Genomic DNA, 20,187 nt, shown 5'->3' with positions numbered 1-20,187 from the left:
AAAATGGGCAGAGAACCTAAACAGACACTTTTCCTAAGAAGACATACAGATGACCAACAGACATATGAAAGGATGCTCAACTTCACTAGCTATAAGGGAAATGCAAACCCAAACCACAATGAGATACTACCTCATACCTGTTAGTATGGCTTTTATCAATAGGACAAGAAGTGACAAATGTTGGAGAGGTTGTGGAGGAAAGGGAAGCCCCGTGCACTGCTCCTGGTACCTTGTTTTCTCATGTGTTTAGTGAATTTTGACTGAGTAGTTTAATGTCATTGAAAATTTGCCTTTTGAGGTTCATGGGGACCTGGCATTAAGTTGGTTCCTTATGAAAATCTATAAATTTTGTTTTTCCAGAGCCTGGGGTAACTTCTTGTTTGGGACAACTTTAAACTAAAATTTTAGTTTGAGGATGATGCAAATACTATACCTTTATACTTTAAGTCAACATGATAGCCAGATTATGGATTCAACTTCTTAAGGATGGTGCCTTCCTCTGCTAAATTGCCCAGTTTTAGATAGATTTTCATGTAATCACTGGTGAAAAGGAATAGTATTTTTAGTTCACTCTTACACTAAAGTAGAGCCCTTTGGAGGCTCTGACTTAAGAGAGGGAACTTAAACACCCCACCTTAAGCAGACACTGAAATTTGCCTCTTGTACTTTGTGTGTCATGAGCCATGAAAACTGATACTCAAGTTGATCTAGTTTGCAAATGCCCTCAAATTTCTCTTACCTCTCTGGTTCACACCATCATTAGGTCTCCGGCTTGTGCATTCCTTTCTTTCTAGCACAACAGTGGTCTTAATAAAATGTTTCAAAGTTTTAATCTAGCATTTTAGTTGTTTACAGTGGGACATTTAGCCTAGTAATATTGTCTGCTGTCTTACTGGAAATAGAAATCCTTTTCTTTTTTAATCTATTTGTAGGATTTCTATTATTTTAGAAAATTATCTGTAGGACTTATGGTTTAAAAAGTGATTGGCCTAAATTTTTAAAATCATATTTTGTGACAGGCTTTAAAATCTTAACTGTATCTGTGGTTATGGCCCAGTTTTTATTTACAGTTTATTTGTACTCTTTTTTTCTCTTTTTCTGACTTGATTAGGCCAAAAATTAATACAGGCATATAAATGATTAAAATAAAATGTGGTAAGATCTATGAAGTTTCTGTGAGTGTGTTAGTTATGGAGACATTTTATCAATATTTAACTGGGAAGATGCATGTAAAGCTGTCAGCGTGTTGTCTCATACTTGGAAAGACCTCAATAGATATTAAAAATGTATAGTACTAAGGAAACCTTCCTTAGATAAAGGAGAAAGTAAAAATTGTCCAGAGAATGAGTGGGGAAAATCGATTAGTATTGATAAGTCCAAGAACAACTAAATAAACTTTAATATAATTAATGCATAGTATGAGAGTGAGAATGGCCTGGTAGACATAATAGGGAACCTGAACTTTATCCCAAGAGAAACATAGTTATTGAATAGTTTCAAGCATAAATGTATCTCGATTATATTTGTTTTAGAAATATTATTTTGGTTGCTATATAAAGAATAGTTCAGATGGGGCCAAGAGTGGATACTAGGGGGAAAGATAGTGGACTACTGAAGGAATACAAGTCAGAAATAAAATGAGGATAATGGATGGATTTGATATTTTTCAGGTAAATCTATAGAACTTCATGACTCACTGGATGTTGGGAGAAAAGACAGTCTAGAGTTAAGGACAAAGCCCAGGTTTCTGGCTAGGGCAATGAGTGGGCGGGTGGGTGGGTGGTATTATCACTCACTAATATAGGGCACAAAGAAGAACAGATTTGGAAGATACAATGATAAGTTTCACTTTGTACATGTTGTATGTGAGATACTTTTGATACCTGTGATATTTACAAGAATGTCTCCTCTGCAAACTTCTTTGCCTCAGGAAAGTGCAAAAGATGTAGGTTTCTCTATAAACTATTAAAATGACCGATTTTTCCTAAAGGGAAGGGGGAGATCCTACATAACACTTTGATAATAGAAACCAATTCTTCCATCTCTTTCTTTGACTTCTTTGCATTTGGTTCTAGATTAGATATGTTCTCATTGTTTGCTTTACAAAATGTGATTATTATATAGATAATTTAATTCAGCCTATAGACAGTTCAGTTTAACTTCTTCTGATCCAACAAACATGGTATGGTTGGTTGGCCACCTCTCATTTCCAACTCAGAGTATCCACACCCTTGTATAATACGCTACCCTTGAGGATGGGTTGAACTTTTCAACTTACTTCTAAGAAATAGAATATGGCAGAACTGAGTTAGGTTGTGAAAGGACTATGGTTTGTTTTGGGTGCTGTATTTCATGCTCTCTCTTGAATATCTTTCTATGGGGAAAGCCTACTGTCATGTCATAAGGCAGCCCAGTGGAAAGGCATATGTGACAAAGAACTGTTGCCTACTAAGAGCAATATGACAGAGCTCGAGAATGAGTCCCCTTCCAGTTGAGCCTTGGAATGACTGCAGCTGTGGCTGACATGTTGATCATAGTCACATGAGAGATCACAGACCAGGATCACCCAGCTAAGTTAATACCAGATTTATGACTCACAAAAACTGTGAGATAATAAATGTTTGTTGTTCTTAGCCACTAAGTTTTGGGGTAATTTGTTATGCAGCAATAGATAACTAGCATTCTTCGCTCGCTGGCAAGGCAATCAGCCTGAGTGGTAGAATGTGTATTTGAGATATAGGAATGGGAACGTAGTGACTGAGATCATATGCTATTTTATTTATTAAAGAGTTAAAATAGCACATTAACAAAACCTTATGTGATAAAGAAATAACATCAGAACTCTTCTGAATGTGGTTATCATCTGAGTCACCAGAAACACTGGTTCTGCTGAGTTCCTCCACAGTTATATAAATCAAAGACTAAGAGATTGGCTGAAATCAGGATTGAATAACTAGATAGTTTCTTCTGGAAAGATAGAATGAATGAATAAGAAATTGAAATGAAACCCCACTATTTGGAGAAAGAATACTCTGTCATTTCTGTAGCCAATATCTACAGTCTCAAGGAAACAAGATTGTGACAATGATCTAGTAAGTCTGGCTCCAGAGGTCCCTTTAGCTTGTCTCTTGCTTGACTTTGAGGAGTGAACTGGGTATGATTTAGAGATAATGGGAGGACACAAAAATTCAAGTCCTAGACCCATCCTTTAATCCTGAGCCATTAGTGCCACAGGTTCTCTTGGCCTCTCATGTCTGAAAAATGCTCAGTATTAGTGTCCCCACTTTGAGTGACATGGCTGCCACCATGAGTGGGTGCTTCCTGAGATGGGAAGAACCTGTCCAACACCCTCTTCTCTGGTTGTGTGAAACAAGAACCAAAGCAGGGAAGAGATGAGAGGGGTCAAAGATGTCAGTCCAGGAGGTGATCATTTAGTCCTTCATGCTATAAGTGGTTTCAGATTTTCAGAGATGAAACAAGTCTTTTCAGCAAAGTCAGTAGCAGGTCACAGCCCCAGGGCCTGGCTGGTTTTATCAATCTGGCAGTTCAGAGTCAGCGCAAAGGACATCCCCAATACCTGAGAAGAGTTGGGAAAATATGAGATCTCTATAGGACGAGCCATTTCTCCCACAACCTCTGGGATCAGCCCCAAAGTAAAAGAAAGTATCTGTTACACTGAAACCACTCTGCCTGCCATCACTTTCAATTCCTTCTCAGATACTGTCTCTTTTAGCTTTATTGTGGCAGTGGGGAGACAAGCGGGAGTGATGATGGCAAGACACAGGAGTATAAAGTATGGGGCCATCACTTTTCCCCTTAAGTCCTTAAGAAAGCTTAAGAAGCCCTGCTGATGGTACAGGCATGTTCTGCATAAGTCAACACTTCATGCAATGAGTCATCTCTACCCATGCTCTAGACCTCCTTAGTTTCCAAGCAGAGAAACTTTGTTTTTCTCTGAGCTCCTGGATTCCATCTTAGCTAATCTGTGATATACCCAAAACATTTGGGTATAAAAACGGTAGAAATGTCATAATATAAAGAACACAAAACTACCCCCAATTGAATCCCGACTTGTCAAACTAAGCAGAGAAACAGCAAGGAAATTGATTATAATTTTTTTTACCAACTCCTGCTTAGCACACAAGGCCAAATTTCAAGTGGAATGTTTTGTCTATCACAAGCTTTTCTCTTAAGGATAAGTTGACTAGATAGATCTTACAGCATATTTTCCATATGCCTTAAATTGGTAATAACATTTGCTACCTTACTGGGGAACCTCACATTTATTGAGCATATATTATATAACAGGTACTGTTCTAAAACCTTATATGACTTAACTCCTTAAAATAGTCCTATGGTTAAGCTCTTACCTGGATCACACACACACAGATAGTGATGATGCCGATATACAGGAAGTTGGACTGAAACCACATTTTTGCTTTTACATAGCAACCCTAGAAAAAATGATAATTACAAATGATACCACTATATTATTCAACTTTATCAAGAGGCTTATTTGGGAAAACAGTTTGTCTTTTGCCTTAGGCCAAGAGATTTAAGCCAGGTGTTATATTTTGATTTTCTTTATATAAAAAAGAAATAGGCATAAAGTAGAGAATATATTAAATGAGACTTTTTGGTTATGTTATTATTATTATAATGGTACCTAAACTAGAAGTCTTAAATCCTTACACACTGAGTTCAACTAACTCCTAAAAGGTATGTCAGCAACAGATTTCCTTATGTTCTTTGAACATTTACTGCTGACTTGGTATTAACAAATTGGAATGTAGGCAATGCAATGCTAGGATTGGTTGCATTTCAACTTCTGCTTCAAAAGCCAGCAAACCCATCATGGCCCTACCAAGCTCCAGGGCAGTTGCTGGTTGGTAGGTATCCCAGTATTTTTTCAGACACCTAAGAAATTTCAGAGATTTCCAAACAACCCCAGGAATGGGTAACATGGGGTAACAGGACCTTAAGGACTTGGTCAAATTAGAAGATGATTTGGGCTTCTTTTCTGGGCCTAGTCTGGAGGTCAAAATTAAGCGGGCATGTTGTTTCAACAGTTTCACCAACTCTGTTTCCTCCAACTCCTCACTCTTTCCCTTACGATTCATTTCACTAAAGGGCTGGATGCTTCCATCTTTACAGAAGGAGAGCAGATAGGTTGATGGAGAAGCTTTTCTACCCCAACCTTATAAATTTCACTTTCAACCATAGAAACCCACTTCTTGCTCAAGAAGAATCTAGACATAATCCTCTGCCATTATCATATAAATTTTCCCCCTCTAATGTAATAGTTTAGAGCACCAAGATTCTTAATGACATCTCTAGTCTAAATGAACTTGTTTCCTGTTGTTCTGTTTTGTTTTTTTTTTATTTGTCTAGTTACCTGGGTTGTCTCCCTAGTCTCTATTTTGTTTAAGGTTCTCTGTTTTTGGTTGGGAAGACTGGGTCCTATATGACTGGAGTTTCTAAGGCAATTAAACATTCAATTAAAAATGCTAATAACAGAAAAGTTGCCAAAAATTACCTTAACTTGTGGATCTGAAGGGCAAGAAGCTGGTGGGCCGCTGGTCCAATCACTTGTGCCATTTATACCACAACATTGCAGCTGAAAATAAACCCCCGCCCCCCAAAATGTGATTGTTAGAAAGTCAACAGAATTAAATCTCTAAGCCTTAGAGAAAAGGTGGGACCTTCATATCTGACTGTATAACAGAAAATCCAGAATTGGCCTGAGTACTATAGCTTCTGAGAACAAAGTGCTTTCAAATCTATTATACCATTTCATTCATGTAGACTCCTTGAAGTAGAGAGGGCATGTTTAGTTTATTCATACTTTGCAGATAAAAAATTAGGCACACAGGGGACTTTATAATGGAGGGATCAGGCTGACCATACCTAGACCCACCAACTAATCTTGAGATCACAAAAAGTAGGACAATCAGACATTACATGCCTGCTCACATGATGCAATGGGAAATATCAGCTATTTCCTGTTGTGTCTCATCACAAATGGAAACTGCATCAAGCTTCTAGATTCACAAGTAAAAGAGATAAAGACTCTCTGACACTAAAATATCTTGAGGAAGCAATTGGTCGGATCCAGAAAGTGGGACATTCTATAAAACAATTGATCTTTTCTTTTCCCCCACAAATAAATAGTGTGAACAAAGAGAGATACTATTATAAATTAAAAGACATTTAGAGAGACATATCAACAAGATGTAACAAGTGAACTAGTTTAGATCTTGATTTGAGGAAACCAATTAAAACTAATTTCTAGGTAATTAGGTAAATTTTATTGTAGAACATTTATTACTGATATTAACAATTATTAAAATTTTAGGCATATTAAAAAAAGTTATTTTACACAAAAGCTAAATAACACACTTCTAAATAACACATGTTCAAAAAAGAAATCTCAGAGGAAATTAAAAAATATTTTGAAATAAATGAAAATGAAAATACAACTTATAAAAATCTGTGTGCTGCAGCAAAAGCAGTGCTTAGAGAGAAATTTTTTGCATCAAATGCAAATATCAGAAAAGAAACATATAAAATCAATCATCTAAGTCCACTTTAGGAAATTAGAAAAAGAAAAGCAAATTAAATCCAAAATAACAAGGAGAAAAGAAATAATAAGAATTAGAGTAGCCCTGGCCGGTTTGGCTCAGCAGTTATAGCATTGGCCCATGGACCGGAGAGTCCGGGATTCAGTTCCCGCTAAGGGCATGTACCTCGGTTGCAGTTTGTCCCTGGCACGTGTTGGGGTCGTGTGGGTGGCAACCACTCGATGTTTCTCTCTCACGTCGATGTTTCTCTCTCTCTCTTCCTCCCTCTCTTCTTCCGCTCTGTCTGAAGATAAATGCAAAAGGTGTCCTCAGGTGAGGATTAAAAAAAAAGAATTAGACTAGCCTGGCTGGTGTGGTTCAGTGGTGGAGCATCGACCCATGCACCAAGAGGTTGCTAGTTAGATTCCTGGTCAGGGCACATGCCCAGATTGTGGGCCCGATCACCAGTGGGGGGCATCAATATTCTCTCTCATTGATGTTTCTAACTTTTTCTCCTTCTCTCTTCCTCTCTCTAAAATCAATACAGAAAAAAAATTGTTTTTAAAGAATTAGAGTAGAAATCTGTGAAACTGAAAACAGGAAATCAATAGAGAAAAATCAACAAAACCAAAAGCTGGTTCTTTGAAAATATCAATAAATTGATAAGCTTCTAGCCAGGCTAAGTAAGTAAAAAAGGGAAGATACAAATTACTACATCTGATGAAAGAGGGGACACCACAACAGATGCCATGCAAATTTAAAAAATAATAAAATGCAATAGAACTCTATGCCTACAAATTTGATAACTTAGATGTAATGGACTAATTCCTTGAAAAATACAATGTGCCAAACCTCATGCAATAAGAAATAAATGACTTAAATAGGGCTATATCTATTTTAAAAAATAGACTCAATAATACATGACCTTTCAAAATAGAAAGAACCAGGGCCAGATGGATTTACTGGTGAATTCTACTAAACATTTCACTAAGAAAGTATACCAATTCTCTACAATCTCTTTCAGAGGATAGAAGCAGAGCCAATACTTCCTAACTCATTTTATGAGGCCAGCATTACCCTAATACCAAAATCAGACAACGACATTATAAGGAAAAAACAAAAACAAAAAACTAGAGACCTATGTCTCTCATGAATATAGATGCAAAAACCTTCAATAAAATATTAACAAATTGATCCTGGCCGGTTTGGCTAAGTGGTTGGAGCATCGGCCTGTGGACCAGAAAATCCCAAGTTTGGTTTCTGCTAGGGGTAAGTACCAAAAAAAAAAAAATACATACACACACACACACACACACAAATTGAATTTTAAAAGTATGAAAAAAATCATACACCATGACCGAATGCAATTTATGCCAGGTAGGTAAAGCTGGTTCCACATTTAAAAATTAATAACTTCTAAAGATCTTCTATACAACATTGTACCTACAGTGAAAAATAAAAAAATGTTTTAAAATGTTAAGAAGAGAGATCTGATGTTAAGTATTTCTCATCACAATAAAACTGAACCAAGAGTGGTTAAACATTAGAAAATCAATTAATGTAATCTGTTGCATCAAAAGACTAAAAAAGAAAAATCACGCAATTACATTGATAGATGCAGAGAAATCATCTGAAAAAACACAACAACCATTCATAATTAAAGAAAAAACCCTCAAAGTTGGAATAGAAGAGAGCTTGCTTAACTTGATACAAAAACCCTACAGTTAGCATCCTTCTTAATGGTGAGAACTTGAAGCTTCCCATTAAGATCAGGTACAAGGCATTTCTTTTTAACATCATACTGGAAGTCCTGTTAATGTAATAAGGCAAGAAAACTAAGTGAAAAGTATACAATATTGAGAAGGAGAACATAAAACTATTTTTGTTCACGAATTATATAATCATCTATGAAGAAATCCAAAAGAATAAACATAAACTTCTAGAATCAATAAGTGATTATAGGAAGGTTGCAGGATACAATGTTAATATGTAAAATTCAATTGCTTTTCTATATTTCAACAATAAATAAGTAGAATTTGAAATAAAAAACACAATACTATTTACATTAGCAACCCCCAAATAAACTGCTTAGGTATAAATCTCACAAAATATGTACAAAACCTAAATGAGAAAAACTATAAAACTCTGATAAACAAACAAAATAAAAAAAGAAGTAAATGGAAAGATATCCCACATCCATGGATAGGAAGAATCAATATTGTCAAGATGTCAGTCCTTCGCAACTCGATCTATAGATTCAATGCAATCCCAATCAAAATCCCAGCAAGTTGTTTTATGAGTTTTGACCAACTGATTCTAAAGTTTATAGAGAGAGGCAAAAGACCTAGAACAGGCAACACAATATTGAAGGAAAAGAACAAAGCTGGAGAACTGATCCTACCCAACTTTAAGACTTACTCTAAAGCTACAGTGATTATGACAGTAAGGTATTAGCAAAAGAATAGACAAATAGATCAATGGAACAGAACAGAGAGCCCAGAAATAGGCCTATATAATTATAGTCAACTGAGCTTTGACAAAGGAGCAAAAACAATACAATGGAGAAAGATAATGTCTTCAACAATGGTGCTAAAACAACCAAAAAACCACATGTAAAAATATAAATCTAGATCGAGACCTTACACCCTTCTCAAAAATTAACTAAAAATGAATGAGAGACCTAAATGTAAAACACAAAACTATAAAACTCCTAGTAGATAATACAGGAGAAAACCTAGATGACCTTGGTTATGGAGATACCTTTTTAGAAACAAAACCAGACACACAATTCATGAAAGAAATAAATGATAAGCTGAACTTCATTAAAATTAAAAACTTCTGCTCTATAAAAGACAATATCAAGAGAATTAGAAAACGAGCCACAGACTAGGAGAAAATATTAGCAAAAGACATCTGAAAAAGGACTGCTGCGAAAAATATACAATTAACTACTCAGCAGTAAAAAAAAAAAAAAACTGATTAAACAATAAACCAAAGACCTTAACAAACACCTAACCCAAAATGACCTACAGATGGCATGTAAACATATGAAAAGATCTTCAATACCATGTCATCAGGGAAGTGCAAAGTAAAACAACAATGCAATATCACTATGTTCCTATTAGAATGGTCAAAACCTGGAACCCTGACACTGGTGAGTACTGGTGAGTATATGAAGCAAGAGTAACTTTCATTCATTGCTGTTAAGAATGCAAAATGGTACAGGCACTTTGGTAGACTTTTACAAAACTAAACATACTCTTACCATGTGATACAGCAACAATGCTCCTTGGTATTTATCCAAAGGAGATGAAAACTTACACCCACACAAAAAACTGCTCATAGATGTTTATAGCACTTTATTCATGCTTGCCAAAACTTGGAAGCAATGAAGATATCCTTTAGTAGGGGAATGAATAAATAAACTATGGCATATCCAGACAACGGAATATTATTCAGTGCTAAAAAAAAAAAAAAGAACTATCAAGCCATGGAAAGACATGAAAGAACCTTAAATGCATGCTACTAAGTGAAAGAAGACAATTTGAAGCTATACACTCTATGATTCCACTTACATGACATTCTGGAAAAGGCAAAACTATGGAGACAGTAAAGAGATTACTGGTTGCTAAGAATGGGAGTAGGAGGAAAGATAAACAAGTAGCACACAGAGGATTTTTAGTGCAGTGAAACTACTATGTACGATATTATAAAGATGGATATATGTCATTATACATTTTTCAAATGCATAGAATATACAACACTGAGAGTGAATCCTCCATCCAATGTAAACTATGAATGATAATTGTGTGTAAATGTAGATTGATTCTTGGTTAAAAACATGAATGTATTATTCTGGTGAATGATATTGAAAATGGGGGAAAACATACATGTGTGAGTGCACAGGGTATTGGGAAATCTCTGTACCTCTCTCTGTTCTGTTGTAAACCTGAAACTGCTCTAAAAATTAAGTTCTTAGTGCGATCTAGTTACCTACAGGAGCTGTGGGGTGCTGAGGCACCAGAAAGGCCTGTGTGACCCAGCTGGGACTATGCTATCCAGTTACCCACAGGACCTGAGGGATGCTGAAGCATCAGAGAGGCCTGTGCAACCCAGCAGGGACTGTGCCATCCAGTTACCCACAGGACCTGAGGGGTGCTAAAGCACCAGAGAGGCCTGTGCGACCCAGCTCCACACAAGATAGGCTTAGGGGATGTGAAAATGGAGGCAGAGTGAATGGAAGCTACACAGACAATTTCCCAGAATTTACAACAGAAATTACAACTTAAATAAAGACAAATCCTGGGGGAAAAAAGCAACAGAAAAGCAGCAGGACAGGACCATATAACCAGGGACACTGGTAGGATCTGCAGAGGTGCAAGAGGGTGGTAGGCTGGGAGCCCATGAACAGCAGCAGTCTTAGCTGTGAGCAGCGCCCTTGGGGAATAAAGACCAAGCCCATTCCACAGTGCAGAGAGAAAGGACAGAGCACTAAAATAGCCACAGCCACTCACCTGGGCACTATGGCAGAAGGAGGGCACACTGGGCTATAACTCTGTGCAGACGACCGGGATTTGGAGGGCACTCAAAGGGTTTTTGCTGAGTTGTAGCCACAAAGGATGGTGGCCAGTGTGCTCCTTCCCAGAGCTGCAGGAAAAGCAGCAGCCCTCCCCCCCTAACTCAGAGATTCAGCCTTTCCCAGGTGAGGCAAAGAAATGAAAATTGAGGCTCATTAACAACCAGCATCTATCCCACCCTCTGGAAATCCTATTATGCAGAATACTAGGGCTACATTCCAAGGCACCACTAAATTGAAACTACTAGCCTCTAGAAAACAGCTAGAGGATAAGTGAACGTTTCCTGGGCTTGCAGATCTACCCAGGAGAGTAACTTGACAGTGGTGTTTAACGTGGGACCACCCAGGCCCATCCAAACCCAGTAGAGGGAGCCACAAACAGCAGGACACCAACACCCACAGGGAAAATTTGGCAGGCTCCAAAATGCACTGAGATAGCCAAAATGGTGAAACAAAAAAACAAATCCCAAATGAAAGAACAAGAGAACTCTATCAAAGAGGAGATCAATGAAATGCAGTTAAGCAAATTATCAAAGATAGAGTTCAGAGTCCTGATCTTGAGGAAGCTCAACAGCAGAGTAAGGACATCAGCACCATGGGTAAAGAATTTGAAACATTGAAAACCAACCAAGTGGAAATGAAGAATGACATAGCAGAAATTAAGCACACATTGGAAGGACTAAACAGCAGAGTAGAGGAAGCTGAGGACCGGATCAGTGAATTAGAAGACAGGGTAGAAAAATCAACCAATCAGAAAACCAAAAGAAACAAATGATTAAAAAACCGGAAGATAGCTTAAGAGAACTGTGGAAAAACTGGAAACATAATAACATTTGCATCATAGGAGTCCCCGAAGAGAAAGAAAATGGTCAAGGGCTAAAGAATATAATTGAACAAATAATGACAAAAAATTTTCCTAACTTGGTGAAGGAAGAAGGCATTCAAGTTCAAGAAGCACAGAGAGCCCCAAGTAAGAAGAACCCAAACAGGCCCACACCACGACACAGAGTAATTAAAATGTCAAAAATTAAAGACAAAAAGAGAATCCTAAAAGCAGCAAGAGATAAGCAACAGGTTAACTACAAAGGAACCCCCATAAGGCTCTCAGATGACTTCTCAACAGAAACATTACAGGCCAGAAGAGAGTGGCATGAAGTAATCAAGGTCATGAAAAACAAGGATCTGAATCCAAGACTACTCTACCCAGTGAGGCTATCATTCAAAATAGAAGGTCAAATAAAGAGCTTTCCAGACCAACAAAAAAAGGGGGTAAGGGAATATATTAATACCAAACCAGCACTGCAAGATATGCTAAAAGGACTGCTATAATTAGTATAAGAAGTAGGAAGAAAAATAGAACCACACTAAACAAAAATGGCAATAAATAATTACATATCAATTATCACCTTAAATGTGAATAAATTGAATGCTCACATAAAAAGACACAGAGTAGCTGACTGGATAAGAAAGCATGACTCACATATATGTTGTTTACAAGAAACCCACCTCACAACAAAAGACTCACATAGGTTGAAAGTGAAGGGATGGAAAAAAATCTTCCAAGCAAATGGATAGGGAAAAAAAGCTGGGTTAGCAATACTCATATCTGATAAAGTAGATTTCAAAATGAAGACCATAACTAGAGACAAAAAAGGCCACTACATAATATTGGAAGGATTATACAACAGGAAGATTTAACCTTGGTAAACATATATGCACCCAATATAAGAGCACCAACATATATTAAAAATCTTCTGGAGGACTTCAAAGGAGAAATCGACAGCAATAAAATCATAGCAGGGGACTTCAACATCCCGCAGACATCCCTGGATAGATCATCTAGACAAAAAATTAACAAGAAAACACAGACTCCAAATGAAGTGCTAGATCAAATGGATTTGTTAGATATCTACAGAGAATTATACTCCAAAACTGCAGATTTCAATTCTTCTCAAGTGCACATGGGACACCCTCAAAGATAGATGACATGTTAGGGCACAAACTAAGTCTCTACAAGTTCCAAAAGACTGAAATCATATCAAGCATCATCTCAGACACAATGGCATGAAAATAGAAATCAATTGCAACAAGAACATGCAAAGACATTTGAAAACATGGAGGCTAAATGGCATGTTATTGAACAATGAATGGGTTACCATGGAGAATAAGGAAGAAATTAAAAACTTCCTGGAAACCAATGAAAATGAACACACAACACAAAATCTATGGGATACAGCAAAAGCAGTTCTGAGAGGGAAGTTTATAGCACTACAGGCCTACCTCAAGAAACAATAAAAATTTCTAAAGACTCTCTAACCTCACAACTTAAAGAACTAGAAAGCAAACAAAAAGAAAACCACAGAGCAAGTAGAAGGAAGGAAATAGTAAAGATCAGAACAGAAATAAGTGACATGGAGACCAAAAAAACAATTCAAAGGATCAATGAAACAAAGAGCTGGTTCTTTGAAAAGATAAACAAGATTGATGGACCCTTAGCTAGACTCACCAAGAAACAAAGAGAGAGAACCCAAATATACAAAATCAAAAAAGATGAGAAATCATAACTGATACCACAGAAATACAAAGGATCATTAATAAATATTATGAACAATTATATGGCAACAAATTCGACAATCTAAGCAAAATGGACAAATTTCTAGAAACACATAGTCTTCCAAAGAGGAACTGGGAAGAGATAGAAAACTTGAACAGACCAATAGCAAGAAAAGAAATTGAAGATGTAATCAAGACTCTCCCAGCAAACAAAAGCCCAGGCCCAGAGGGCTTCATGGAAGAATTTTACTGAACATTCAAAGAAGAACTAATACCCATTCAAGAAAAAAGAAGATTTCCAAACTCGTTTTATGAGGCCAGCATTATTCTAATTCCAAAACCAAAAAAAGACACTACAAAGAAAGAAAACTACAGGCCAATATCCCTGATGAACATAGATGCCAAAATCCTGAACAGAATATTAGCAAATCAGATCCAGCAATACATCAAAAAAATTCTTCACCATGACCAAGTGGGATTTATCTCAGGGATGCAAGGCTGGTGCAATATTCGCAAATCAATAAATATGTTACACCACATAAACAAAATGAAAGATAAAAATCATATGATCATATCAATAGATGCTGAAAAAGCATTAGACAAATCCAGTATCCATTTCTGATAAAAACGCTCAGCAATCTGGGACTAGAGGGATCATATCTCGACATAATAAAGGCCATATTTGGAAGACCTACAGCCACCATCGTACTCAATGGCAAAAATTAACAGCATATTTCTTAAGAATAGGAACAAAACAAGGATGCCCACTTTTGCCACTCTTATTTAACATAGTACTGAATGTCTTAGCCATAGCAATCAGACAGGAATAAAAAATAAAAAGGATCCAAATTGGAAGGGAGGAAGTGAAACTGTCATTATTTGCAGATGACGTGATACTATACGTAGAAAACCCCAAAGACTCCATCAAAAATATACTAGACTTAATAAATGAATTTGGCAAAGTAGCAGGATACAAAATTAACATCAAGAAATCGACGGCATTCTTATACACCAATGATGAACTCACAGATAGGGAAACTAAAAAAACAATCCCATTTACCATCACAGCAAAAAAATTAAGATACCTAGGAATAAATTTAACCAAAGAAATAAAGGACCTATTCGCAGAAAACTATAGGTCATTGAAAAAAGAAATAGACGAGGATATAAAAAAGTGGAAGCACATACCTTGTTCACGGATTGGAAGAATGAACATCATTAAAATGTCCATACTACCCAAAGCAATCTATAGATTCAATGCAATCCCAATCAAAATACCAACGACATATTTCACAGAACTAGAACAAATACTTTAAAGGTTCATATGGAACCAAAAAAGACCCCAAATAGCCACAGCAATCTTGAAAAAGAAGAACAAAGTAGGAGGGATCACATTACCAGATTTCAGGTTATACTACAAAGCCACTGTAATCAAAACAGCCAGGTACTGGCACAAGAACAGGCAGATAGATCAATGGAACAGAATAGAGAACCCAGAAATGAACCCAAGACAATATGCTCAATTAATATTTGACAAAGGGGCAAGAGCATAGAGTGGAGTAAAGACAGCCTCTTTAATAAATGGTGTTGGGAAAATTGGACACCTACATGCAAAAAAAAAAAAAAAAAATGAAAGTAGACCATCAACTTACACCATACACAAGAATAAACTCAAAATGGATAAAAGACTTAAATGTGACTCATGAATCCATAAAAATCCTAAAAGAAATGTAGGCAACATAATTTTGGACATCATATGCAGCAGAATTTTCACTGATACATCACCTAAGGCAACAGAAACAAAGGAGAAAATGAACACATGGGACTACATCAAACTAAAAAGCTTCTGCACAGCAAAAGAAACAACCACCAAAGTGGAAAGGGAACCCACCGTATGGGACAGCGTAATTGCCAATGATACATCAGATAAGGGGTTAATTTTCAATATAGTGCTCATACAGCTCAACAAAAGGAAGACAAAGAACCCAATTAAAAAATGGGCAGAGGGGTACAGAGAGACCCGGGTTCGGTTCCCGCTAAGGGCACGTACCTCGGTTGCAGTTTGTCCCCGGCCCTGGTTGGTCGTGCGGGTGGCAGCCACTCGATGTGTCCCTTCACATCGATGTTTCTCTCTCTCTCTCTTCCTCTCTCTCCCTCCCGCTCTATCTGAACAAAAAATGGAAAAATGTCCTCGAGTGAGGATAAAAAAAAATAAATAAAAAAAAAAAAAAAAAAAATGGGCAGAGGAACTAAATAGACACCTCTCCAAACAGGACATACAAATGGCTAAGAGACATATGAAGAAATGCTCAACATCACTAATCATCAGAGAGATGCAAATTGAAACAACAATGAGGTATTACCTCACACCTGTCAGAATGGCCCCCATCAACAAATCATCAAAGAACAAGTCTTGGCGAGGGTGTGGAGAAAAGGGGACTCTAGTACACTGCTGGTGGGAATGCAGCCACTATGGAAAACAATATGGTGTTACCTCAAAAAATTAAAAATTGAACTGCCATTTGACCCAGTAATCCCACTTCTAGGAATATACCCTAAAAAGCCTGAAACACCAATCAGAACGAATTTATGTACCCCCATGTTAATAGCAGCATTATTTACAATAGCTAAGATCTGAAAACAGCCCAAGTGTCCATCAGTAGACGAATGGATAAAAAAGTGGTCGTACATATACACAATGGAGTACTATGCAGCTGTAAGAAAGAAAGATCTCTTATCCTTTGAGACAACATGGAGAGTGTTATCCTAAGCAAAACAAGCCAAGGAGAGAAAGACAACTATCACATGATCTCACTTATTTGTGGAATATAATGAACATAACAGTCTGAGGAATGGGATTGTCCCAGAGACATGGAAGTAGGGTACAGACTGACAATCCCCAGAAGAGGGGTTGGGGGAGGAGGGATAAAACACAGGACTTATATGCATGTATGCATGAACAATGGACATGGACAACAAAGCTGGGGATAGGGCAGGGGGGGTGTCAGTGGGGGAAAAAGGAGAAACATCTTAACAAAAATAAATTAATTAATTAAAAATTAGTTAATTAAATAAATTAAAATGAAGTTCTTAATAAAGGAGGTTATTATCTTTATATTTAGCAGATGAGATGATATAACATCTAGTATTTGCTTTAATATATTCTAGCAAAAAAGTACAGTAGATTAGCTGAAACCTTGGCAAAATATTAACTGTTGAAGCTGGGTGATATGTACCCAGAGATCCATTTTGCTATTATTCTGTTTATATTTATATATGTCAGAAAACTCTATAATAAAGATGCTTCTAAATTGAATTGAAAAATTAAAAGAATTGGGGATTCAGAGAGGTTCAGTGACTTTCCCAAGGCCACGTAATCCTGGTCTGGCTCTAATTCCTGTGCTGTTTCTTCTCCACTCTGAGCAGCACGGCAGAGCCACAGGTGGCTCCGTGGCATCACAGTGGGGTTGTCTGTGACACAGACTGTGCCAGTGCCAGGCTGGCTCCCTGACCCTTCTTTATCTTCCAACACACCAAGGCAGGGATGCATAGTTAATATATATGTTTGTGGGTGGGGAGGGGGCATGAGGAATGGGGTGCTGGTCTGCTAGGTATCAAGCAGGATTTGGGCTACTCAGGAATTCAAAAGAGATTTCTTGTGTTATGTAATTTCTGTTTTTAGAGAAATTTTGGAAAATACACAGACTAATCTAGTATGACATATTTGGGTCTTCCTTAGTAGGGCTTAAACTTTGAGCCTATATGAATTGGTGAAGGATGAAAGAGAGACTATAGACAACTTGGTACCAATCAGAAAGGAAAGGAAGTCTCTTTTAGCCTCCTGGGACTGAGGTTGAAAAATTAAGTCAAGGTTGAGCTGGGAAGGATTCCATCTGTACTCACAAATTGCTGGATGGAGTCCCACGCCGCCTTGGTGCTGTTGTCCGAGTGATAGCGCTGGATGCTCTCGGCCAGGCCCTCATGCACAGACTCATTCAGCTGTGCAGCCACATGCCAGCAGGGGAGACATTGTAAAAAGCAGGTGAGTTCAAGGAACAAGAAATTCCTAGTATAGGTGAGTGGTCCCATTTGCTCCTCCCTTCCAAATGGTCTCCTCAGAGCTAAGGAAGGGAAGGAGGGACATTCTGACGTGTGTTTACACAGAAGGAAGTGTGCGGGTGAGGTGGCATTGAAGGAAGAGGCCTGCAGTGGTCTCTTGTGTTTCCAGAACTGGTTTTACAAAGGAGGAAAGGGGACAGTCAAAGCCTGGGCTGTCTTAGGCACCAAGACAGATATTCTGTATTGCCAAACACCTGGAGAAAAGTAAGTAGGAGAGAGATAAACTTGCTTTTACTGTTCTCCCCACTTATCATTCAAAGAATCGCACGAGTCCAATACACTTCATAAAAGTTTTTATCTCCCCAATTACAATCACTCGCTTTCCTCCATCGTTCCACTTTACTTCTACCTCTAACTGTAGGACTTATTTGGTGCCAACTTCTTCACCATGGCCCACTCCCCATTCTCCACAATATGAAAATGAGCTGGGTTCTGTATGACTTACCTTCTGTTCATACACGAAGAGCAGGATGGCCAAGGTCACCTCAGCAAGGAGGATGATCAGCAGCAGGACAAAGAACTGGGGCAAAGCAGAGACATGTTCACAGCACGGACCCCAGTTCTTCCCCTATTCCCACTGCATCCTGGGAGCAGCCAGTCACGTCCTGCACATATGCAGGAGGTTCTTGTCCTGCCTTCTTAGGCCTTCACAAGCCTTCTCTTGCTCTGTGAGGGATATGTATTCTTTTCTACAACTAGACTCCAAGACACTAAAGAGCAGATCAGCTGTTCTTTTCTTCCCATGTATCTATCCAGCTCCATGTGTATCATGTACATGCAATACCATTTATTAAATCAATGAAACATTGATTTTGGAATGAAACAATTTTGGAATTAGCCTATCAAAACAGTTGAGCAGCCCAGCTGGTGTGTCTCAGTGGATTGAGTGCCATCCCATGGACTAAGAGGTCCTGATTCAATTCCCAGTCAGGACACGTGCCTGGGTTGCAGGCTCGATCCCCAGTAGAGGGTGTGCAGCCGATTGATGTTTCTCTCTCACATCCATGTCTCTATCTCTCTCACCATTCCTCTCTCTCTAAAAAATCAATAAAACATATTTTTGAAAAAACAGTTGAGCAAAAGACCAGCGTCTTTTGAGTTTGCAGCCTGGTCCTTTCTGCAAGAGGAGTGCTATTTTGTACAGAAGGGGAGAATGTGAATTAGAACCTCTAACCATGGTTCTAATTTATATTCATCTCCAACTTCAGATGCCTACTCCCTTTATGTTACTCATACACAACGGAAAACATATTTTCACTTATTCCTTCTCCTTTACCTTTTTACCCCAACATGAATTTTAACTACCTTAAAACCATTTTCCCATGCCTGTTATCTCCCATCCTTTGCCATTAGTCTGGGACCCATCTGAGAAAAGGGACTCTCTTATCCTATCTCTTGACTCCAGTTTAAGATTGACCCATAAGGGAAAGAGGAACCAAATGACTTAAGGAAGAACAAGGTGACTGGGAACCCATACTAAGCTGTGTTGTGGGCACACAGAGAAACAGGGCTCTTCTTTCATAGGGCGTAGAGTCAAAACCTAAGCTTAAAGGTGCTTCTCAGGGTAGTTAGCAGAACAGGGACAACTGCAAAGCTCTGGCATCCCTCCTGTTGGACCTCAGTGGCCGCAGCCGAGGCCCTCACCTAAACCAGGTCACGCACACTGGGCCATATCTTGTGCAGATATGGGATAGGGAAGCATCGCTGCCATTTTAGGAGGGCCACCGCACTCAGAAGAATCCAGAGACTAGGTTTTCCATTAGTTAGTGACTCTGAAAATATAGCCTGGTGTGAGGATTTAGGCAGATGCCAATTTTATGTTTCTGAGGTGCCAATCTTATGTTCCTCTGACTATCCTGTGCCCACATGTGAGCTGCCAAATAACATCTGGCCTGGGCCGTAGGTCATTATGTCTCCCTCCCCCTGACCCCTTAGGGCACCACATCTGCAAGAGACTCACCGACATAAGCAGGCACTTGTTCTCCTTGATGGAGCCCATGCACCCCAGGAAAGCAACCACCATGATGATGGAGCCCACGATGACAAGCACGTTGCCCAGCGTGAGGGAGGGGAGGTTATGAAAGAGAGCCCCGAAGTTGTTGTGGACCAGGAAGTATACCCCAAAGCCCAAAATGCAGCAGCCGCAGAACTGAAAGAAAGAATCCCACATTCTGAGATAAAACATAGTTCTTGAAGATCTCCTCATTCTCACTTACTTGAGATTAAAATCACCTTTTTCCATTGGCTCTATCAGGACTCTGATGAACAACCTCTTTACCCAGCTTCGCCCATGCACCTAGAAAGGAGGTGGTCCCCGCTTCCTCCTGTGATGTCCTACCCATATCAGATACCAGGGGAAGCTCACTGCTGTGATAAACA

General features: G+C 38.4%; 1 protein-coding gene across 2 annotated transcripts in view; it reads right to left on the bottom strand.

The window, feature by feature from the left end:
- Nucleotides 1-1,891: 1,891 nt before the first annotated feature.
- Nucleotides 1,892-20,187, bottom strand: part of CD53 (CD53 molecule) — a 29,368-nt gene continuing 11,072 nt past the window's right edge. For both annotated transcript variants that reach the window (XM_036272510.1, XM_036272511.1), the window contains 6 exons: nucleotides 19,769-19,957; nucleotides 18,254-18,328; nucleotides 17,593-17,688; nucleotides 5,537-5,617; nucleotides 4,371-4,454; nucleotides 1,892-3,577 (listed from right to left, as the gene is read on the bottom strand). In XM_036272510.1, coding sequence (XP_036128403.1) covers nucleotides 3,506-3,577; nucleotides 4,371-4,454; nucleotides 5,537-5,617; nucleotides 17,593-17,688; nucleotides 18,254-18,328; nucleotides 19,769-19,957 — 597 coding nt within the window. In that variant the 3' untranslated portion in view covers nucleotides 1,892-3,505. The remainder of the gene's footprint in view (nucleotides 3,578-4,370; nucleotides 4,455-5,536; nucleotides 5,618-17,592; nucleotides 17,689-18,253; nucleotides 18,329-19,768; nucleotides 19,958-20,187) is intronic.

Source organism: Molossus molossus, unplaced genomic scaffold (assembly GCF_014108415.1).
Source record: "Molossus molossus isolate mMolMol1 unplaced genomic scaffold, mMolMol1.p scaffold_m16_p_20, whole genome shotgun sequence".
Classification (NCBI taxonomy): Eukaryota; Metazoa; Chordata; class Mammalia; order Chiroptera; family Molossidae; genus Molossus; species Molossus molossus.
This window is presented reverse-complemented; position numbering and strand designations above follow the sequence as displayed.